Source organism: Lolium rigidum, chromosome 4, assembly GCF_022539505.1.
Source record: "Lolium rigidum isolate FL_2022 chromosome 4, APGP_CSIRO_Lrig_0.1, whole genome shotgun sequence".
In the NCBI taxonomy this organism is placed as follows: Eukaryota; Viridiplantae; Streptophyta; class Magnoliopsida; order Poales; family Poaceae; genus Lolium; species Lolium rigidum.
The window spans coordinates 177192328-177215659 of record NC_061511.1 but is presented as its reverse complement, the minus strand read 5'-3'; the positions used below and the strand labels follow the sequence as shown (position 1 = coordinate 177215659).

General features: G+C 43.0%; 2 protein-coding genes across 5 annotated transcripts; both read left to right on the top strand.

Moving 5' to 3' along the window:
- Positions 1-38: 38 nt before the first annotated feature.
- Positions 39-11662, top strand: LOC124706421 (ENHANCER OF AG-4 protein 2-like). Of its 4 annotated transcripts, none has more exons than XR_007004411.1 (13): positions 39-73; positions 702-778; positions 2049-3968; positions 4074-4572; positions 4724-4832; positions 4921-5033; positions 5109-5296; positions 6797-7412; positions 7492-7957; positions 8050-8154; positions 8405-8490; positions 8635-8835; positions 11306-11662. XR_007004411.1 is itself a non-coding variant. In XM_047238085.1 (12 exons), the coding sequence occupies exons 1-11, from the start codon at positions 393-395 to the stop codon at positions 8473-8475; spliced, it is 4275 nt and encodes a 1424-aa protein (XP_047094041.1). In that variant the 5' UTR covers positions 365-392; the 3' UTR covers positions 8476-8490; positions 8635-8943. The 4 variants fall into 4 exon arrangements, 1 of the variants encoding a protein (XP_047094041.1); XR_007004410.1 differs by lacking the exon at positions 39-73 and adding an exon at positions 365-503 and having other exon boundaries at positions 8635-8693; XR_007004409.1 differs by lacking the exon at positions 39-73 and adding an exon at positions 365-503.
- An 852-nt stretch (positions 11663-12514) lies between these two features.
- On the top strand, positions 12515-19601 carry LOC124706420. The gene is made up of 8 exons (XM_047238084.1): positions 12515-12679; positions 14738-14860; positions 14970-15028; positions 15290-16830; positions 16955-17657; positions 18348-18434; positions 18523-18700; positions 18917-19601. The coding sequence occupies exons 2-8, from the start codon at positions 14750-14752 to the stop codon at positions 19106-19108; spliced, it is 2871 nt and encodes a 956-aa protein (XP_047094040.1). The 5' UTR covers positions 12515-12679; positions 14738-14749; the 3' UTR covers positions 19109-19601.
- The last annotated feature ends 3731 nt before the right edge of the window (positions 19602-23332 follow it).

Genomic DNA, 23332 nt, shown 5'->3' with positions numbered 1-23332 from the left:
GAGAGATTATTTTTGCGTGCTTTCTTCTTCTGGTTATTCACATTGGAGCAGACACGGCAGCGAAAATCGCAAGGTGGGGAGGAGGAGGATTCCGAATCGCAGTTGCAGCCCAGTAATCCACTCCACCGCCGCCCGCCCGCGCGGATTCGATCGCCGCCGCCACCATCGCCGCCACCGCCCCGCCCCGCCGCTGTAGGAACCCTCACCTCACCGCCACCGCCCCCTCCCCCCCCGTCGGATAGGGTCTTCCCGTCGTGCCGCGCTGCGAGCTGCTAGGGTTCGCCCTGCCCTCGCGGTTACGGTCACCCCCTTCGCCGACTGGCCTGTACTCTTCACCGGGGTACGGGCGGATTCCGGGGAAGAAGCAGCGCGCATAGGGGCCTCGCCGCCCGATGGCTCCCGCCGCCAAGCGGGGCGCCAAGGGCACCAAATGGACCAGAGACCCGCAGCTCGGAGACCTGGTCCTCGCCAGGGTCAAGGGCTACCCTTTCTGGCCAGCCAAGGTCCCGCCTACACCCCTGCCCTGCTCTGCCTGCTACCTAGGGTTTTCTTTCTCCCCCCCCTCCCCATAGCGACCGCCTCCTTTCTGCTTCTTTCTTGCCCGCATCTCTGCCTGCCTGCCTGAATCCTGATATGTCTTGTAGTATGTTTGAATCTCTGCTTCAGCCAGCCATGAGGGTTAATGCTTCTTCTCTATGCAGGTGAGCAGGCCGGAAGACTGGAATCAGGTGCCGGCTCTGCGCAAGTTCTTTGTCCTCTTCTATGGCACCAAAGAGATGTAAGCCCACCATCTTGCTTCATCGGTTACTTGCTCCTTTTGTCGCCACTTTTAACGGTATTCTAACCGGCAATTCGACCGCCTTACCGTACGCGTGCCGCGTTCTTGATTAATGCACTACCTCAAACTTACCTTTTTGTGTCTGATTTACATCTATCATGCATTTCTTAGGAGATCATCTAGCAGCTGATCAATTACTAGCAGTCGAGATCACACGCGGGGAGTATTAGGGGTATCCCCAATTTATTGCCTAAAACTCTATCTAACTAAGCTTGCTGAGGCACGCCACGTGTGACGTGTCGGCAAGTATTACATGCTTTGGCTTTGGGAACACCAGTGTTCTGTCTGCTTTAGTGAGAACATATCTCTTCTTTGTGGCTAGATGTATTTTTATATGTGCACTAACTAATTGATGAGTGATGAGAGAGGGTAATCGTGGCTGTTAAAACTTAAGGCCACTATCACACTCTTTTACCAGAAGACAAAGAAATCATTTGATTCTGCTTTAAATAACAGCTTGTACTGAATTTGCAGTTTTCAATTCTGTCTATTTTATTTAAACCTGGGTATTGCTTTATCTGACTTCCTGCTTGGGTTGATACGTAAACTAGACATTCTCTGGCATGTGTATATCACTGTGCACGTACAAATTTATCTCTTCAGTGTAAAAGTTTTAAGTTGTGTGGTTAGTAGCAGCAGCAATGATCTAGGGTTAAGGTCGGTCTACGAGGTACAATTATCTATTGACTGAAAGATGAAACTAGTGCTTTTATGCCGAGTTGGAATCTGAACTTATGGCTCTTTGCTTCTAACTAGAGCAGTCTTTTCTTTTGACTGTCAGTACTCTTGACCACTCCCATGGCCTTTCATTTTCTTCCATCCAAAGTAAAAGTGAGAATGCTTTCAGTTCTTGTAACTTGAGCCTGTATAGCAAGCTCTCCTAGAAATTCTTGAGTATGTTGTTCTCTTCAAATTTTGGTAGACAATGATCTTTAGATCTGTTTAAATTTAAATTACATTGGTGTTTAACAGAACAACTAAATTACTTCATTTCAGTGATTCCTTTTAGCTTATAAGGTGCTTGCTAAATGGAGCATTTCTTTAATTGCTTTAAATCCCTTTACCATTTCCTCTAGATACAACATTTGTTTGTTTCCCCTGCTGTCCTCCACATCTGTGTTCCTTTGCTATTTTGAGCTTACTGTGACAACTCTTTCAAGGCTAAAGTATAAGTATCACTTGATTGCTAATGAATGAATATCTCCTACAGTGGTTTTGTAGCTTTGCAAGATCTCATGCCATTTACAGAAGAGGTGAAGAATGACTGGGTAAATCAAGCTCGAGAGAAACGCTTACCGAAAAGATATGCGAAAGGTCTTGAGGAAGCCTTGGTGGAGATATGCAATGCCTATGATGAGCTACCAAATTCATCTGAAACTGCAAAATCATCTGAAACTGGAAATGGTTTGTTGCCTGATCAAACTCTTGATCTGATTGAAAAACCTACAGACCTCCTTGTAAAGCCACCTGATGATGGTGGGCCTCAAAAGCTGGAGCAAATGGAAGGTGATAGTTCTATGAAAAACTTGAATTCTTTAGGGCACATTTCAGGAACTGAAGAGGATGTGAAAGATGGTGGTCATGACAGAAAGGATCCTTTTCCAACAGCTTCTAAAAGGAAAATATCTGTAGAAAAGGATTCTGGCCATCCCAAGAAAAAGAAACCTGTTGCATCAAAGTCAGCTACCGACCTGCACTTTGAACAAGAGCATTCATCAATCTTTCCATGCTCTGAAAGAGAGACTGAGGACCAGAAAGTTGGCAAAGAGAACCATTCGACCGGAGATTTAATTTTGGACCCTACTGTACAGATAGTCTGCGCTCTTGCAGTGCCAAAGAAATGTAAAACCGAGAAGCAGTTGAAGGATGCTGACAGGAAGGAAAACAAGCATGTCGATGTCACTGGTATTTCTACGGGTACTGCTCCTGAGGCTTTACCTGTTAGTGTACCAAACAATGGTGCTGACAAAGAGAGCACAGGATTTAAAAAGTTGAAGACGATGATGAAACCATCAGCTACGGAAAAATCAGAGAGAAAGGATCATAATAGCAAAGTAATACTTGACAAGCCTAACAAACAGTTGACTGGAAAGTCACCTGCTGTATTTTCTCCCAATAAGAAATCTATGCCTGCTAGTGGGCAGCGCAAGCCGGAGGGTAGCGCTGATATGCGTCCGGCAAAGAGGCCAAAACTAACTGACAGAGCCAATGAAACAGTTAAGTCAGGGGCACACAGCGAGCCAAAGTTACCTGTTGATAATAAAAAGGATATTTCTGTGAAAGATGAGAAATCAACTTCCGCAGGAACTGGAAACAGCACATTTCCTGAGATTGTGACCACCGGTGATAAGACAAGGAAATCAGGTGTAGTTTTATCACCCTTACCAAGGCTGCATTCAGAGGGATTGGAACAGCCACCCGGTTCTGCAACCAAGTTAAGTGTTTTTGATAGTGCTAAGAAGGGCTCCAGCATAAAGGAGAATGGCTCACGTGTTGGTAGGCCATTGGAAAAGCCCAGGAGAAGAGCGTGTCGTTTTGAGGATGACGAGGAGGAAGAACAACGGACACCACCGCATAAAACTGTGGCCAAACCAACCTCCAAACATGTAGCCCCAACAGAGAAGATCCATCAGACAGGTATTCGGGGAATTCCTTCCTCACAAGTTGGGAATATTTCTGCAAAAAAATCTGGTGTGGCAAGAGAAGAGAAACCTAGAAGTGTTGGAAGGTCACCTGTGAAGCATGAGCCAATTTATTCGCCAAGTCAAAATAAAGTGCTTGCTAGACAAGGAAGAAAATCAACCACCACCTCAATCAATACTTCTGCTGAATTGGGTAACAAGATTAACCTGGCAGATCGCAAGTCCTCTGGACAATCAAGAATGCCAGCACCATCTGAACTGAAGAAACCACAAGGTAGTTCTTCTAAAGTATTGTATAATCAGACACCTGGGAATTCTCATTCTCAAAGCCATGCTGCCTTAGAGAAGAATTTGCTTCTGTCTAAATCAGAAAATGCCAAGGCTAAAGCTAAGCCTAGCACACAGTTGCCTATAGCTGTGGAGAGTAGATTAAGTGCCAATTTTTCAGGTGAACGAAATGTGAAGCTGGATCACTCGAAAGAGGACAGGTATACTGCTTTGGATCAGCCAAGTTTCTTTCATATGCCCTTTTAGTCCATGTTTATACAGGTTAGCTATGCACTTTGTTGATGTTGCAGTTTCCTCTTATGCAGATCAAATTTTGTTGATAAAGCTGATGTTGCCGAGCCTAGTGCTGACTCTGTCAAGTCAATGAAGAATCTTATTGCAGCTGCTCAGGCAAGGAGAAACCTTCTTGCGTCTGGTCAAGGGAATTCTGATGGATCTTTTGCGGACAATGCTGTTCTTGCCTCCACACCATATGGCTTGCCTGGACTAAGTCCTAGTCCTGGCTTTCACATTCGATCTGCGTCTAAAATTGCTATTTCAGAGGGTGACATTATGCAATTTCAAGACTCCATCGCTGAACCTAGTCAACAAGTTGACCTGAAAAAGCCTGCAGAAACTCACCGTGAACATGAAAAGAGTCCAAAACCTAAGCAATCCAGTGGTTCACTGAGTGGTGGTACCGATGCAGCAATTGCACGTGATGCCCTGGAGGGAATGATAGAGACACTATCGAGGACAAAAGATAGTATAGGTCGTGCTACGCGTCATGCAATTGAGTGCTCGAAACATGGCATTGCGGATGAGGTACCCCCTCACACCCACACCCCTTCATGCACTCACAGACACATTGTCTGATCATGTACATTCATTAACCCACATACCATCAGCAATTCAGCATCTCCTTTTCATCACAAGCCAAGTATTCTTATTAATTTGTTTCATTATTTATCATCAGATTGTTGAGCTTCTCATAAGGAAAATGGAGAGTGAGCCTAATTTTCACCGCAGAGTTGATCTCCTTTTCCTTTTAGACTCCATAACACAGTGTTCTCACTCTCATAAAGGTGACTTTTCTTTGTATTACATCATACCTCAGAATTATGTGTTTCCTTAGTCTCAAATTTTAATTATCCACTTCTCTCAAATGGTTAGGCGTTGCTGGGGCTTCATATGTTCCCAGTATCCAAGCTGCATTACCTCGTATTTTGAGCGCTGCTGCTCCACCTGTAGCTGGTGCTCGTGAAAACCGACGCCAGTGCCTCAAAGTAATAGCTTCACTGCTAACTGTTTCAGTTTTAATTTCCACAGGCAATTTACATTTCTAACCATTGGCTTTGCAGGTTTTAAAATTGTGGCTACAGAGAAAGATTATGCCAGAAGAAGTACTGCGAAGATACATGAATGACTTTGAGGGGCCAAATGATAATACAAGCACAGGTTTGCTGCTCAGGCGACCATCCCGAGCTGAACGTTCTGTAGATGATCCTATTAGGGAAATGGAAGACATGCTTGTCGATGAATATGGAAGGTATTATATACTCCCTTTGTCCTTTCATATTTAATGTGTTGGAATCGATACAGTTAAATGCTACCACCATTATGCTCATAAATCTCAGGGCAGAGAACTACCTAACTAGATTTGTCATTGAAATTTAGTGTTTTCTATTAATTTATTGTAATAGGAAGTTGCATAAAGGCAATGGTCAAAGTCACATTTGATTTTGAATACCATAGAAGTCAAAACATCAAATAGAAAAGAACAGAGAGAAGGGAGAACTATTTACTAGCTCGTAACTCGGTATGATTGGTTTTATTTTTGTGGCTGAAAGTTATAAGTTAGTATGATGGATTTTAGATTTCTGTACAAATATTCTAAATCTAAAATGAGTACCACCTAATGAACACTTGACCGTGAGTTAACTCTTCAATTAAGCTCTGGGTTTTCCTTGATATCTCTTCTAAGTAGATCTGGCCCATACTGGATGCATGATGTTATATGAGCTTTGAGCCCTGTGCACAGCAGCAGTGGTGTGGGCTTGGCAGTGCACATGCTGGCACCCTTGTATGGGCATATATGAAAGTATACGATAGAATATTTAGAGAAATAATTGAGCACAACAAGTTTTGTGCATGTTGGGTATGGCTGGGTCTTCTAAATTAGGAATGTTCAAGTTAAATTTGGATATTGAGTTATGGACTTATGGTTCGGTCAAAAGTTTAGTTGGGTTCCTGCTTGTGGTTCAAGACACTTTGCCTACATAAAGGAAAATCATGTATCATGTATTAATTATTCAATGAAGACCCAATAGTTCAACTAAGCCTAAGATTCTATCTACCACAATATAGATTATGCCCTTGGTTAGATCCATGGTTTGAAAGGTGCATTACAGCGGTTTGGGGCCTCAGCGACGCCTAGGCAGGCACTTTACACGCTTAAGTGCCTCAAGCGGTCGATTTTCCAAGGCGGAGGGGGTGGGGGGGGTGGGGTGGGGGCTTGACGCCTTAGGGACGCCTTTAAAACCATGATTACATCAGGTGAAATGGTGAATGCCCTACCCCTGGTCTTTGGACCCCTCTACAATGATCCATGACCCTGAACTAGGGTTACCTACCTTTTTCATTTTAGAAGAGACGCCAGTCTCACTGTCACATAGTAGAAAGATACCAAGTTCTGCTCAAGACATAAAGCAAGGAACTGTGTTCTGTAGTTTCCTGGTTGTGGTTGTAAGATATGTGTCTACATTCGTACTTGTAGCATTCTATGAGAATGTCGCATGCTTTGACCACAGTAAGGCCCTTAGGGACTCTAGCGACCTTTTATCTGGTTCCAGTGATCCAATTGCATCAGCTCATTTTATTCACCTAAACCTAACACTGAACTTTTTAAGTGGAGTCTCCAGCGATTTTAGTAAGTTTATATTATTATTATTATTATTATTATTATTATTATTATTATTATTATGTGGTATTATCTTAATTCAACTCATTGCTGACATGCGTTATCTGTTTTTTTGTGTGTTTTGTACAGCAATACAACCTTTGTCTTTGAAATTGATGAAGATTTCCCTCGAATTAATGGGTTGTCAACAGTTATCTCTCTGCAAGTTGAAAGGGGTGAAATACAAGAAGGCATAGAAATTATTGCTCCAAATTCTGTGGAGGAACACACCACGGTGCTAGAGAGTGTAACTGATGACACTGTCATGGAAGATGCTATAGATTTACCAAGGAACATGCAACTGATAGATGGATTTGTCCTCATTGAGCATGATTCAAGACAGGAAGCAAGTTCAGAGGAGGCATTGAATAATCAGTATGAGCTTCCCCCTCTACCTGCGGGTCCTCCACCACTTCCACTGGATTCACCACCTCCCCCACCTTTACCTGAGGGCCCTCCACCTCTCCCATTGGATTCACCACCTCCCCCACCTCCTTTGCCTCCTTCGCCACCACCTGCTACACCACCGCCGCCACCTCCACCACTTTCACCATCTTCGCCACCTCCTCTGCCACCCCTGCCATCTGGACCACCTCCACAGCCTGCTCCACCACCTCCTCATCCTTCTATCCCGCCACCTGTTCTGTCATCTCCATCATCATTGGGTTATCAGCCTGCTGTGCCAGAATATTTCAGGCCTCCCAGTGTAAATATTTTCTTCAATGCACTTCATTTTGCAGATCCTGTTGTGTTCTTGGTATAATAATAAAGTTCTGTTGATGCAGGGTAACCAACCAACAGAAAATTCATCAATCCAAGGTATTGGAAATCTGCCAAACTTCATGCCTGGTGGACCAGCTAATGCGCAAGCTCCAGTTAATTTTGTCCAGTCGTTGCCACCAGATTATGGAACCAATAATATCTTCATGGCACAGCAAGCTTCTAATGGTAATTACCAGTTTCAGCCTGGTGTATCTTTTCATCAAGGGGCTTTCAGTGCTTTTCCATCGGCACAAACACCACCAGTTCATCCCCACACTCATCACACACTCATGAACCCCATGGGCCAACAATCTGCACCACCTCTGTGCAATTCTTATGTTGTACAGTCCTTTCCAAATAGTCAAAGCCAATATACATCTGAAGAACAGTGGCGAATGACATCTGGTAACTTCAGTCCAGATGATCAGCATACTTGGTTACCAGGTGGCAGATCATTATCTTGCTCAGATGGGTCATTCATGCAGGATGGTATGTTTGCCTGTAACCTGTTTTACCTGTTTTACTTTTATAGTGTTAATTTTTCAGAGGCCTGAGATGGCTATGGTTCACTTTTCTGGTAGGATATTCGAGGTCCAACATTGAGAGATCTTCAATGAATCCAATGAGCCATCAACATCCTGCACAGGCTATACTCAACCATTTGCCATCTGGAGCAGCACATCCAGGTTTCTTTTTTTGCTTCTTAAGAGTTCACAGTTGTTTTTCATCTGATGGTAATGCACTGCATTCAAATGAGTTCTCTTAGCGAAACTTCATAAGATCCACTGACAACTGGTACTTGCACCCCATTGTGCTGTAATGCCGCCTTGTCAATTAATCTTCTGAAATTTCGTTAAAAATCATTTGGTGTGTAGATGCTATATGTTTCCTTTTTATTTTTAAAAATATTTTTGTTTCTATTCTTATTTTTGACAGGTCACATTCCTCAGATGCTGCCAGCCAAGCCTGATATTCATGCACGTAATCGCTGGAGGCCTTCTAGATAAAATCTATTTGTTGCGGTAGTCCTCCAACTCTGTTGATACTTTGTAATGCTCTTCTATTTGTTCCTTTGTTATCTTCACTGATCTTCAGATTAGTTGTCTACGATACTTCCTTCTGTCTACTACTGCAGTTGAGCTGACTCCTCAGTTCTTTACGTACAGGTTTTGACATGGGAAATTGGTGGTGCTGGAAGTCATTTGAAATGAGGATGCAACAAGAGGTGCTTACACTAGTCTGTTTTGCGACGAGGATTCACTTTTGCATGAGGAGTAATGATGAGATCAGATGATATTAATTGGAATGGACATTTTACATTGTAATTAGTCTGGGCAGCAGCATCCAGCAGACTAATCTCTCTTAGTGTAAGCGCATGTTTTACATGACACAAGTATTCTCTGTTCTTTTAGATGTTGCTTCTGGTGTTTGCTTGAGACTATGAGGACTGCAAACTGTTCAATGTATCTTGCTCAGACAGTGCGCGTTAGACATAAGCATCAGTTCTCATAGTTCTTGTAGTAAAATATTGGAAACTTTTTTATTTATTTATACCAGAGCATAATGATGTATCCGGTGGTGTTCAAAAACGGCTTGCCTGAAACCCATAAAAACCAGCAAAGCAAAACTGGGCTAGTGCCTAATCTACGCTCCAGGGGGGCGGGAGACTGATTCGCTAGTTCAAAAGTTGTGAAGAGGAACAGTGCCTGGTTTTCAATGGTTTGAGAAAACTTTTGTTGAACACCCTGATGATAATTTTTGGCACTTTCTGCGGTTTGTTGTACTTGGACTGTTGTGCTACTGTGCAAAACATAACAAGTTTCAACTAGATAGACATCTAAGTACAAACAGTAAAGCTGAAGCATTGTGCTTACTCTTATGTTAAGTGCTGTGAGTTAGCTCTTCAAACAAAATTAACTGTCTCTTATCCAGTTATGGAGTAGAAGACTAGACTAGAACTGCGGGTTTATGCAGACACCTAAGAGCTAATGGTTTATTTGAGTTAACATAGATTAGTTGATTGTCATATGCTGCTATTCATTTTCTAGTGATTAGCTGATATTGTCCTATGCTGGTTTTATTTTCGAGGGGAAATTACCTGGTTCCCTGGGCCATGTTAGCCATTCCATTGTTTTTTTAGTTCCATGGATGCATGACATGTAATATAGTAAAAAAAATGCTGCGTACTCAAATTGGTCCGCTTCCTTTATCACCAAAATTAAATAAGTACCTTTACATGCACTAATTGTCTTTTCTCTTTTTCTAGTCTGTAATTAAGATATTGACCTGTCTTCTGCATGCATAGCATTATTTTACATTAATAATTTCTGGAATATTGCATCTTATTCTTAGAGAAACAGTTGTTGTTGCCCGTAGAGACACCGAATCTGTATTTTCTTCCCCCAAAACTACATTATTTACAAGCCTTGTACACACCGGTCTTCGGGTATCTAGGCTCAGTAACTAGTGCAAATTTACAGTACCACTTTGAGAGATGTTTGAGGGAGTAAGCTTGTTGAGCTAGTTGTGTTTTGTGGTTGAATGATAATGGCTTAAGGAGAGTACATCCCATTTTATCTTATAATATATTTGTCGTAAGATTGTTTTAATGGAAATAAAATAAGCATGCAAAGTCGATGCTTTGGTTGGAACTTTGAAGGGCCAATATGTATGCTGGTATTCTTATATGATGATTAACTGCGGGAAACGGATATGTCAGAAGCTTATAGATTTGTGAGATACTGGGGAGTCACGGAATTTAGAAATTCTTCTACATATCTTCCTACTTCAGATCTGCTTTTGTCTTGCTCCAGTTTGGCAGTGATGAGCATTAATTCTGTTTGATCTTGTTTTTTATTTTCCTGTGGACTTTCAACTACTTTTGTCTTTCAACGGAGTGGATGGTGGGTTGGTAGGTAGTTTATGAACTGATGGGGTATTGGGAGTTATGAAATTTAGAAACTGTATTGTATATTTTTCAGATTTGATTTTGTCCTGTTCTATTTTTTCATGATGTACATGATTATCACTCGATTTTATGGTTACTCTTCATCTATTTTCGAGTATTTTTCTTCTGGTGAAGTTGGTAGTGGGTGTTGGGTACTATTATCGCAAAGATATGAAGATTTGCAAAAATATTCTATGCAATTACTCCTTCCAGATTCATGTGCAAAGAAGAAAATAGAGATTCATTTTCTTCATTAGTTTAATTGTTCATGTAAAGTGGCAGAAAGTTTTTTTAAACTTTGACAGTCATTCATATTTTGTATGATACAAATATAATTCTGTAGTCTGGGGATTGATGGATTGGGGTATGTTTTGAGTGACTCGTTTCTGAGTGGTCTGTTGAACCTGAACACTATAGAATCGCTGCTTCTAGTTTCATGTATGCAAAAAGGAAATATGCAAGATTCACCTTCAATTTCAAATTTGCTACATATGTACCTAAGGAAGATTAGTTGAACTTAAACAGTGCTTTGCCTTTCTGTGAGTATGAACATGATAGATTTTTCTGTACTTTGGGGAATGAAATGTTGCAAACACATTCTGTGGTGTCCTATTTGTATATGTAGGGCACCAGTCAGAGGTACTTTGCTAATCACTAATTTCTAGGTTACAGCAGTTGGCAATGTGTTTTTCAGTTGGAAATATGTTCCATAGTTGATCATTGGTCAGATACAGTTTATTTAGCTTAAAATCTGGTATGCTGCAAGGCTGCCAACTGAACATTGCATACATCTTTTATGGCTCAACTGCTTGTTGGTGATTTTGCATGCATGTGCTAAAATTATCTGAAAAATGAACCATGTTTGACCAAAACTTGTGTGGATATTGCAGGTCTGAAGAACATTCAACTCGGCGGCGTTAAGTTATGGTTTTGCTGTGATGGCTGCTGGAGGCTTTGATGAAGTCAAGGGGGAGGAGCTTAATGTGGTGAGCAGTGTTCCATTTTGTTCTTTTGGCCGGCAAACTCGAGTGCTTCGTTTGAAGAGGCCTCGGTGAAGAATTGTACAAAAGAGATACCCCATGTACAGCTTTCTTTGGTAACTGAAAGGTAGTAAATGTACAGTGGATGCTGATATTATGGGTAGTAATAGTCGTCCCTTGGCAAAAGCTATGGATGACGGATGGGGTTCCTCTTATTGTTGGATAAATGGAAGAAAGAAAAAGGCGGGCGATAAGTTATAACATGCAGTGCAATGTGTATTATCTGTCATGTTTTCCTGTATTGGTTCTGGGGCAGCACAGTAGGTTGCTTAACCTTGTGCTGGCGATCTTCCATTCGCTCATAACCGTGTTGATTCAGTTGCGGTGCTTGAGATATACAAGCAAGAAAATCGCAGGCGAGGCTGTGTTCCTTTTTTCGGTATATTGCAGGGCGTGCGACTAGGTGCTGCTAGTGGTTTGTTGTTCACAGTATGTTTGGAGGCTCCGGGATGCCGCCAGTGTTCCCCTTGTTTGTTGAGTTGGTCACGCTTGCTGGCTTCGGTGCTGCTTCAGTGCCTTGAAGCGTCAGGTGGGTCTAGGTGTTTGAATTTGTGCTTTGAAAGGTAAATCTCGCGTTAAATTCCTCTGGGCTGGGTAAAATCTTGTGTTGAATTTCTCACTGGAAGGTGTGAATCTTGTGTTGAATGCATGCTCGATATCAGTCGCATCCCGTTTGGATTTTAGGTGGAGCGGCCGAGTTCATGCCATGCAGCTCAAGCGTGTTCCTGGCTGCAGATATGTGAGAAGTATCCATCCATCCTACTTTCCCAGTGATTTGGCACTCGTACCTATTTTAGGCTTGATGGCCATTAACAACCACGGGCACCTACCATCGAATACAGATATTTTTCATCCCAGAAATTTCTTTTTTTATAAAATAAATACTAGACAATTGTTCACTTGCTGGAGAAGAAAAGAAAAGAAGAGAAATCAGATTTTTGTTTGGAAGAAAAGAAATCAGCAGCAGTAGCAGCATAGCAGCAGGTATTTTGGTCCGGTCCGGTCAGGTCCGGGTCCGGTCCAGCATATTCGCTTCTCCTTCTCTTCTCACCTACCAGCTCCCTCTCTCCGCGTCACCCACCCTCTCCCCATTCTCCCTGCCCGATTGTATTTCTGAGCCAGCACTTCCTCCCAATTCCGGCCATCGCCCGATCCACCCCGCCGTCCGGACTCGGATCGGGGCGCCAGCTCCGACCTCGCCGCCACCGCCGCGCCGCGGCCACCGTGCGTGCCACTCCTCCCGCTTTCCCCTCCCTCCGATTATTTTTCCGTCTGCTTCGGAGATTGCTCCGCTTTGCTTCGCTTCGCTCGCCACGGGCAGATGCGGGCGCCGCTCGCTCGATCCTCCACGAAGAATCTCCCACGCTAGGTTTTGCGCTCCCCGACCGATCCGCTCCCCACCCACGCCGTCCCATGATTACGGGTTTGATCTCCACGCGACGGGCGCGATCCGTATCTCGTTTCGTGCTAGGCACGCCGATTTTTTTTTTTTTTGATCTGCTAGGGCCCAGCTCGCCCGCTTTGCTACCATTTCGTGCACCCCTCGTGGATCGCGTGCTAATTATTGTCGTTCCTAGCATTACTACTACCAGTTTTAGGGCTTGCCGTGAACGAGATTTTGCTTTCCGTGCTCGCCTTCTCCGCTTCCAGGTTCCAGCCAACCCACACCGACCGATAGATTGATTGCTTGCTTCTGATGATTTCAAGTGCCGTATGTATTCTCCTACTGGCTTAACTTCATCTGGAGTGTTCTGATTATTTGTTTGTTTGTTCGTCTGTTTGTTCGTGTTAACAAATCCATTCTGACTTCATCTTCTCCTTTTCCTCGAGGAAGCTTTAAAATGTTTTCTTAGGGTTTTAATATTGGGAGTTGGAAACGGAATTGCACTCTGGGGTTTGGACTGGACGAGGAGGAAATCTCCTGCCGTGGTTTTTTTTTTTTTTTTTTACTTGTGCCATGGTTTGTTGTTTGGTCAAGCATCTTGAAAGTCCTGCTACGGTTTGAATATATTGGTCAAGCATTCTGGAGTTCAGACTGGACGAAGAAGAAATCTCCGCTTCCAGCCAGCCACAGACCGATTGATTGGTTCATTGGTTGCTTCTAATGGTTTCAAGTGCCGTGTGGATAGCTTAACTTCATCTGGAGTGCTCTTCTTCTTCTGAATGTTTGTTTGTTCTGTGTTAACAAATCCATTTCTGACTTCATCTTCTCCTTTTCCTCTACTAGGAAGTGTTTTAAAATGTTTTTTTAGGGTTTTAATATTGGGAGTTGAAAACGGAGGAGCATTCTGGGGTTTGGACTGGAGGAGGAAATCTCCTGCCGCGCGTGGTTTGCTGTTTGGTCAAGCGTCTTGAAAGTGTTGTTGCGGTTTGAATATTGGGTGCTGGAATCAAAATAGCATTCTGGAGTTCTGACTGGAAGAAGAAGAAATCTCGTGCCGTAAACGGATTTTACTTTACGTGCTCACCTCACACCGATTGATTGGTTTATTGATTGATTCTAATGGTTTCAAGTGCTGTGCGAATAGCTTAACTTCATCTGGAGTGCTCTTCTTCTTCTGAATGTTTGTTTGTTTTGTGTTAACAAAATCATTTCTGACTTCATCTTCTCCTTTTCCTCTAGGAAGCGTTTTAAAATGTTTTCTTAGGGTTTTAATATTGGGAGTTGAATCGGAATAGCAGTCTGGGGTTTGGACTGGAGGAGGAAATCTCCTGCCGCGCGTGGTTTGCTGTTTGGTCAAGCACCTTGAAGTCTTGCTACGGTTTAAATATTGGGTGCTGGAATCAAAATAGCATTCTGGAGTTCAGACTGGAAGAAGAAATCTCGTGCCGCAGCTTGTTGTTTTGGTCAAACATGGGCGGTGGCTGCGTCATTCATTTAGAGTTAACCTGAAGGTCAACATGCTACCGTCACCGGCACATTCAGTTTGGTGCCATTGGATCATAGCTGATGTTTGACTCATCTTCTCTGTTTGCCTTTTCTTCTACTTGCCTCATATATGCTGTAAAAGCGCCGTCTAGGTTTGCCACAAGTACGGTAAAACGATTCGGTGTATTAATGCGAGCTTATAATTGTCATGCATAACGGTTCAGTCACACTTACTATTGTTGTTTCAAATATGGGAGGGGTGATTAAATTATCCGCAAAACATGCGGTTTGACTTCTATATCGCTGTCGGTGGATTCTATTTTTTTTTGTACAACTGAGGGCCATTTTTTTTTGTCTTAAGGATCTCTACACATACTTTCAGGGTTCTAATGTGCTTCTCCTACCTCTGGCAGGACTGATGCAAAATGGTAACTGTACATGGAATTGCCAATGGTACTAGTGATGGCGCTGCCAACAGGAAGATCAATCGCCTGTTTACCCCATCAGAGAGGAAGAACCCAACCAATTTCATGTTTGTATGTGCCAAATAACTGCAAATTATTTCCTTTCTTGTTCCTAGACTAGAAGCAGGAACGTCTCTGTGTTGGCACACCCTGTAATGTTTCCTTTCCGGCAATTTTTCAGGAGCGTCATGTGGCTCGTCTTGAATCAAGGCAGCAGCAGCAGCAGCTGATGCAACAGAGGTATAGCCATGTTCATTTCTGTGTCGACGTGTGTATACATCTACCAAGTAATAGAACATATTTATCTTTTCTGAATTGGCACGATCATCCTTCTTTCATATCATCGTTTTACAAGCTCAATTGCAGCATCCTCGCAAAAAGAGAAGTTCAATTGCAGCAGCATCTTGCACTAATTTTTACCTCCACCTGGAAATTCTGAACAGCTGTCGGAGATGAGTACCTGTATTTTGCTTCTGATAATTCTGTGTACTTATCTTTCAGGCGGTGCATCATCACGACGTTCATGCCCGATTGTCTCTACCACTTCTCTGAAAATGCATCTCCACTTATTATCTTGCATTTAAGTGTCCCAGAAGAATCTAGAAGTTATTCAGCTAATCAATCAAGGCTGCTGGTAGAGAGATCCACAGCATCCAATAGTATGTCTGATTCAGGTTTCTCAGAAAATACCTCTACCAAGACAAAGACGGATGCAAGGCATACTACAAGAAGGAAGAGCAAAAAGAAAAACAAGAAGCGCAGGCAACATTTCAGAAAGCCAACAGATGGATCTGAAATTACGTTCGCAGAGAGCAACAGCTCTACCCAATCAGTTGATATGATTGATTCTTGTGAAGGTTCGACACTTTCACCTAAGCATGTTGGTGATATACTATTTGAGGAAACCTTTTCTCCCAGTTCTTCTGTGAAAGAAGCCTCTGAAAAGGCCCCTGACAGTGAAAATGATAATGAGTACAATGGCTTTTCAGTTGCTTCAGTTTCTAGCGCGTCGTACTATGATGAGACAGAACTGTCTAGACCAACTACATCATGCTTGGAATTGTTTGGACAATGTAACAGGTACTTGGATAACATTCCAAATTTGGAACTGATGGATTCATCTCAAGAGCCTCGTCATGCCAGCAGAAGTGGACACTGTAGTGGTAGCACCAAGACACTGTTAAGTTCTAGAAATGAACGTGGACACAATCAATGTGAAACGGCAGAATTTTGCAGCTCTAGTGATGGAGTTGATGATAGTTGGCTAGAGAATTCCAACTGCAGTAGTGACTTTTCTTCTGAAAATGGTGTTGGTGTGTGCAATGGAACCCAGGCCGCCCATTTGTGCAGCGATGGTAGCAGAGGCAGTGATTTCTGTCTAGTAATTTCGAGAAAGAGAGCTAGAAAAGAGAAGAAAATGTCAATGTGGAAGAGCTTTAATGGGGAGCATGCACCTGCTGTAATGCATCGTCCAAATGAAAAGTATAGCGGTAGCTCTTCTAGGCAGATGCTTAAGGAACTAAACACTAAGGAGTACTCACATAGACAGCATCATGTTGATAGCATTCAGCCTCAGCATGGAGTTGTGTTGAAACGCTCCATCAAGAATTTCATCCATAAGAGGAGTAATGGAATTCCATTTAAGCACTCTGAAACAGGAACAAGCCACAATCATTTTACAAGTCCAAAGGAAAACATCAATAGCAAATCAAATGCTGGATCAGGAACAAGTCACAATCATTTTACAAGTGCAAAGCAAAACAGCAATTGCAAATCGAATGTTGATTTTGACAAAGAGCAGAACATTGATTTAAGCAGAAGGCTATCCAACGGTGTGCACTGCAGAGAATCAACTTGTGAGATGAAATCAAATTCAGCTTCTGAACCTACAACTCTTGAGTCTGCAAAGGGAAATTGTACTTCAGAATCTAGTCAATTAACAGATCATGTTGTAGGAGATTTTCCCATGCTGAAAAGTGGATTACAAGGTTCACTCCGAGGCAATTATGCTATTGGGACAGGTTCTGGACTACAATCACCTGGTATGGCTGAATCTGTAGATATTTTGCATAGCAATTTTCTCTCTAATATGTCCAGACCTTATGATAAGATATAACATAGTACACTGAAAAGCCTTTCTAACACGCAGCGCAAATCATTTTGCAGATTCCAAGTCCATTGAAACTGACTCATTGGTCCGATGTGATGTAATTCCTTCTGTTGAAGGGAATCACAGTCTTGAAAAGTTTAGCAGTTCAGAAATGCATCTAATTCAGATGACCAAGGTTGTTAATGATGCCTGTGAGGTGCAAGTTGCTGCAGATGCCCACCTGTCTGCTGGTTATCCAACTACCGATCTTGAGATATTTCTGCATTCTGCAACTCCAGTCATTGGGCATGTTCCTCGTGTGAAAATGAGCAACTCTTCACAGGATCAGTCAGTTAGGCACTCAATTTGTCAACAATACATTTCGAATATGTACTTGAGGAATATATGGGAGTGGTATGAAGAGCCAGGGTGCTATGGGTTGGAAGTAAGAGATCTCAGTGATCGCAGTTCTATAGCACCACACCGCACCAATTCAGAGTTCTGTGCATATTTTGTTCCTTATCTATCTGCCATCCAGCTGTTTGGGTGGTCTGCAAAGAATATGGATAATGGTTTTGGTGTCGAAGAGCGAAATATGTTGGCATCAAGTACCACAAGCCTTATGAGTTCTCAACCTGTGCCTGCGAAGTTGCATAAACCATTTGAGCAAAGTAACACATTCTTTTCAGAAACATCTTTCTCTGCACATGATCATGGAGAACTCATTTTTGAATACTTCGAAACAGAGCAGCCTTCTCTTCGACCTCCATTGTTTGAAAAGTAAGTTGTCTTTGAGTCTTTCGTTGTGCTTACAAATTCTAAGCATGACATCTGACATATTCTGATTTCAACCACTAGTTGTTACTTTATCCTTAAGTTCCTGGCGCCACCAGTTCGTTCAAGTGTATTCATGTCTCTTCAATCCAGTGTCCTCTTTGTCTAAAAACTGCTTATATGGTTTTACGAGTGCAACGGATTCCCATCCATTACTTTATTAGAAGCACTCAAGGATGCTTGTCAGTTCTTGTCATGAACAGTTTAATACAGGCAAGGTAGCTTTTATGACCAGTGTATAATGTATAAATTAGTATTCAGTTCGTGAACAATGTTGCTTTGCACATTCAGGGTGGCAACACACTGTTTTCCTGTGAAACACACTGTACATGTTTTGGTGATACAAATTGTTTAAGCTGATCGGGATGGTTCTGACCAAGACCAACACGACTTACTTGTGCCCAACTGAGTAGCTTAGAGATTTGGTTTATAAGTTGTTAGCGGATTAATCACAAATATGTTGCTGATGTGTGCTGCATCATATCTTTATTTTGTGCCGACTTTCTCATGTTACTACGTGAGTACAATCTGTCTTTTCCAAAATTAAAAAGAACTTGAAACTTGTGAAAATTAGAATTACTATTTGCTGTCTCGATTTTTGTTGTATATTATTCTCACTGCAATAAAAAATTGCAGAATCAAGGACCTTGGCAGCCTAAATCTCTCTGGTGATTCTGAAAAGCTGCAAAATGTGAAACTGTGTGATCTGCATCCAGCTTCTTGGTTTGTTCCTGATCCCAGATATTTTACTCCCACTGCTTCCTGAACTTGTTGGTTTGTTCCTGATGGCGGCAGTATGTTGCATTTATAGGTACTGTGTTGCCTGGTATCCTGTTTATCGTGTACCTCATGGGAACTTCCGTGCGTCTTTCTTGACCTACCATTCACTGGGTAAATTGGTTCAACAAATGCCCTCCCCAGATATGAGTGGTGGTCAGCACACCCGTATAGTTTGCCCAGTTGTTGGTCTGCAGGGTTACAATGACAAGGTACCATTTTAACTTTTTTACGAGTGTAGCGAGTTATTGCAGTGCTGAGTGTATCCACAATGTAGCTCTAAATTTAACTGAAAACTCCAGAAAGTAGGTGCAAGCTGAAGTGTTGGCTGTCTAGTCAAAGTTTGTTCCTAGTGCTTGGTTCGTTTTGAGTTCTTGAGCTGTACATGAGAGCGAGACTCAGTTTAACATGTAAGGTCTTTTTTGTAGGGAGAGCAGTGGTTTGAGCTGAGATGTCCAGATTCATCAAAGCCCCATTGCGCTGAAGTTGTGAAAGAGAGGCTGAGGACACTGAAGCAAGGTGCATTGGAGATGGCAAGGGCTGTCATTCCTAGGGGATCTGAGAAGTCGTCTGTGAACCACCATCCAGACTTCGAGTTCTTCTTGTCTCGGTCTACCTAGGCGGCTACGCTACATCCTGGAGCGACTATGTTCTGTTACCTGCTAACTCGTTGCAAGAATTTCGTGAAAATGTTTCAAAAAAAATTTAGAGCATGATAGATATGACATTCCACTAACCAGTGGCCGGCAATAGTTTACCCTAGAATGAAGAGGAGAGAAGGAGGGGGATACCATAATAACCCACTAACACCTGATGATGCAAACCGGGTCGAGTTTTGGACCTTGAATGTTGTACAAGTGTGCCAGGGGGTAGTGCTCAAGATCAAGAGTTTGGCAACATTTTGCTTTACAGCTCATGCAGGTAAGCAGGCCAGGTTCTGCTTCTGCAGGTGTCTTTTTTGTACAGACAAGAATGAGTGCAAGATGAGATTTGCTGCTCAAACTCTTTTTTTCCAATGCTGATGAATGCGGAAGCAATCATTTCCGTACACTGGCATTTCCTTGTGTATTCATATGAGGTTGAAGCAAGGCATCGCATTGCTAGATGGTAGAATTTGCCTTGTCTTGCTGCTACGGATGGACCAAGTCCCAAACATCTTTTGGTCTTTAAATGGTAAATGAAGCGATTCCAGCCCTTCTCTATCCTACGATCGTGTCAACGAACACACGGAAAGTAGAGGTTGAGAAGATTGAGTCTTCTGCAAACAAAAACAGAAGTAAACAAAAGTAGTCTACTTGGGGCTTCAGTTTAATATACATACATCCTGAGTTTTAAAGTCGAACGGGAGCACTGCATTGATCTTTTTTCTTTTGAAGTTTTGCCGCCTGGCTTTTGTTCAAATGACGACAAAATATCTGATTGATAGGCTTAATTAGAAGTTCAAATGACGACAAAATATATGATTGATAGGCTTAATTAGAAAATCAGGGATAAGTTCAAAACTAATAACAGAAGACTCTAATTATCTTTGTTTTTCCCCTAGAGTCCTAGGGTTTTATCCTCCTGGAGGCGATCCCACCGGTGAGTTCCAATCTGACTCCGTGCGACCGTCTCCGCCAGAATCTGAATCCCTCCTGGACACTACTGCGCTCGGGTTGATTAAGGGGGAGACTAGTTCTCCTACCCGGCCTTGGTTCGGTGGTCCTGGGGCGGGGTTTTGAGGGTTCCGACGGATCAGGCGGTGCTTCTTCAGATTGGAAGACATCAACGATGGATGCAAGATCGGCGACAAGTGGGGATTGCTCAAGGATGAAGGGTAAGGATCCGGTTAGTATTGATGTGATGCTGGAACAACTAGATCTGCAAGATGATGAGTTCAATGACTTGATCGTGGATAAAGACGATCGGGAAATCCAGGAGAGTGTCCAATGGATGGCGGTTGCAAAAGTGCATACTGATAAGGCGTTCAGCCACGCTGCGTTCTTCGGTGAGATGAGGGCAGCATGGAATACAACACAACCTGTAAAATTCGGATCAATTGGCGAAAATCTATTTACTATACAGGCCTCGTGCCTGGGAGATTGGGAACGTATCGTGGAGTATGGCCCTTGGCTATTTCGCAACTGGGCAGTGTTGATTGAGCCATATGATGGCTTCTCAAGAGCTGAAGATATAGAGCTGGCATTCATGGCAGTTTGGATTCAAATCCATGCTCTACCAGAGGGATTTTGTAAGCTGAAGATTATTACCCAGTTAGTGGAGGGTGCTGGTTTGCAAGTGATTGCGGTTAAAACTAATGGAATAAGAGGGAATTACGTCAGAGTAAGGGTGAAATATGATGTAAGAAATCCCCTAACCCGTGTGGTGTCGCTTATTAGAAATAATCAGAGGCAGCTGTTTATAGTTCGTTATGAAAAACTGGCGTTCTTCTGCCAAGCATGTGGACGGCTTGGTCATGGGTATAAAGAGTGTGGTAGGGGAGTATATGAAGAAAGGGATTTGAAGTTTAAAGAGTGGCTATATGCTGATAACCTGCCTCGTACCAATCTTGGTAGTTCTTTTAATAGAAATCGTGGTGGTGGAAGGGCAGGACGTGGAGGTCTTGGCAGGGGTGCAGGAAGGGGAATGTCCCAGGAGGTTGAGGAGGAGGATACTGATGAGCTAAAGGATACTGGTACAAGCCCAATAAAAAATAGAGATATTGTCATGAGAGATCAGAGTTTAAATGGTCGAAAGAGACTTAACTTCGACAAAGATTCTGAGGCTGGAGTGATCGATGGTCAACTAGTGGTGGTTAATCCAACAGATGCTGGTATACCAGAAGAACAGCTCCTCGTCGGTTGATAGTAAAGGAAATAAGAGAGCAAAAAAGAGCGGAGCTGAGAACAATAATCAATCGGGAAATTTGGCGGGCTCCCTCGAGGAGTGCCGCCAGTCCCAATGAGAATCCTAGCTTTGAACTGTCGTGGCTTGGGGAGTGCTGCGGTAGTTCGGGCACTCCGAGAAATTCAGGAGCGAAATAACCCCCAGGTGATGTTTCTTTCGGAAACTCACCTGAATAAAGAGGGAGCAGAACGTCTACGAGCTCAAACATACATGGATGAGCTCATAGTTGCTGAGAGCGATGGCCGAAGTGGCGGCCTGGTCATGCTGTGGAAGAACGAGGTGAAGTTACAAGAGATCATCATTCATACAAATTACATAGACGCCCTAGTAGATGACGATAATGATGAGACCAGATGGAGATTAACAGGCATTTACGGTGAGCCGTCTTGGGAAAACAAATACAAAACCTGGGAACGGTTGAGGGAGCTTCATGGGATGATAGAGATGAGATGGCTAGTCATCGGAGACTGGAACGAGATCCTATATAGCCACGAAAAGGAGGGGGGCAATCCGAGACACTTGCAATATATGCAAGCTTTTCGGAACGCCCTTTCAGATTGTGGTTTGGAGGACCTGGGCTACATTGGCGATACTTTCACGTGGAGAAGAAAGAGGAGTAGACGTGGAGCGGGTATGCGTGAGCGACTCGACCGTGCATGCGGTAACGAGACTTGGGCTCAGCTGTTCCCTCATGCATGCCTGTCCAATCAGGAGGGGCTAAGATCGGATCACCGACCGATCCTACTAGACACTGAGTACTACAAGGTTACTGCGATGTCAAGGAAAGTGAGAAGGAAAAGGTTTGAGGGTAAATGGTTGAAGGAGGAGGGCGTCGGTGAGGTAGTACAGACTGCATGGGAAGCAAGCTTAGTAGATAATGGGGACGACGTTGCCAAAGCAGTAGCCTCAGTCCAGAAAGCTTTACACGCCTGGGATGCTACGGTCTTAAAAAAACCAAGAGCAAGGTTAAGGGCTTTGGCGAGAAAATTAGAGGAGGTTCTTAAAGGGGATTTGACAGAGGAAAACTCAAAAAGACAGGAGGAATTAACGGAGGAAATAGAAAGGATCCTTGAGCAAAAGGAGATCTACAAGATGCAACACAGTAGAGTTAACTGGTTGTCTCATGGCGACCGCAACTCGGCATTTTTTCACAACTATGCAAAGGCTAGAAAGAAGAAGAACTTAATTGTGAAGCTAAAAGATGATACTGGTGTGTGGAGAGAAGGAGACGCTATGATCAAACCAATCATCCATGACTATTTCTCACAATTATTCTCTTCTGAGGTCGGAGCTACTGATCCGACTTTGATTGACAGGGTAAAACCCAAGGTAACTAATGAGATGAATGAAAGACTAGTTGCTCCTTTCACGGAGGAAGAAGTGAAGAAGGCTCTTTTTGCAATAGGATATTTCAAAGCACCAGGGACGGATGGAATGCATGCTATTTTTTTCAAAAAAATTTGGCCCTTTATAGGCGGTGCTATTACTAATGAGGTTCTGGTTTCTTTGCAAATAGGTGTAATTCATGTAGGGTGGAATGAGACGGCTATTATCCTTATTCCGAAAGTGGAGAACCCGGAGATGATTACCCAATTCAGACCAATCAGTTTATGCAACGTGTTATATAAGATAATCTCGAAGGTGCTCGCCAATAGGCTGAAAATTATCCTGCCTGAAATTATCAGTATAGTCAGAGCGCTTTTGTCCCGGGTCGGTTGATTACTGACAATGTCCTGGTAGCTTATGAGTGTGTACATGCTCTGAAGGGAAGAAGAGAAGGAATAATGGCTATTGTGCTGTGAAGCTAGATATGCATAAAGCATATGACAGAGTCGAGTGGCGTTTTCTGAGAGATATGATGAACAGGTTGGGATTTGTGGAGCAATGGACGAATCTGATTATGTCATGTGTGTCCACAGTCCAATACTGTGTTTGGTTTAATTTGGATGAGACAGAGG

Coding starts and splice junctions, on each gene's coding strand:
- LOC124706421 (XM_047238085.1), top strand. CDS start 393: ATGGCTCCCGCCGCCAAGCGGGGCGCCAAGGGCACCAAATGGACCAGA. Junction 4,833..4,920: donor GTGTTCTCACTCTCATAAAG/GTGACTTTTCTT, acceptor TCAAATGGTTAG/GCGTTGCTGGGGCTTCATAT. Junction 5,034..5,108: donor ACCGACGCCAGTGCCTCAAA/GTAATAGCTTCA, acceptor TTGGCTTTGCAG/GTTTTAAAATTGTGGCTACA.
- LOC124706420 (XM_047238084.1), top strand. CDS start 14,750: ATGGTAACTGTACATGGAATTGCCAATGGTACTAGTGATGGCGCTGCC. Junction 14,861..14,969: donor ACCCAACCAATTTCATGTTT/GTATGTGCCAAA, acceptor GCAATTTTTCAG/GAGCGTCATGTGGCTCGTCT. Junction 16,831..16,954: donor TTCTGGACTACAATCACCTG/GTATGGCTGAAT, acceptor ATCATTTTGCAG/ATTCCAAGTCCATTGAAACT.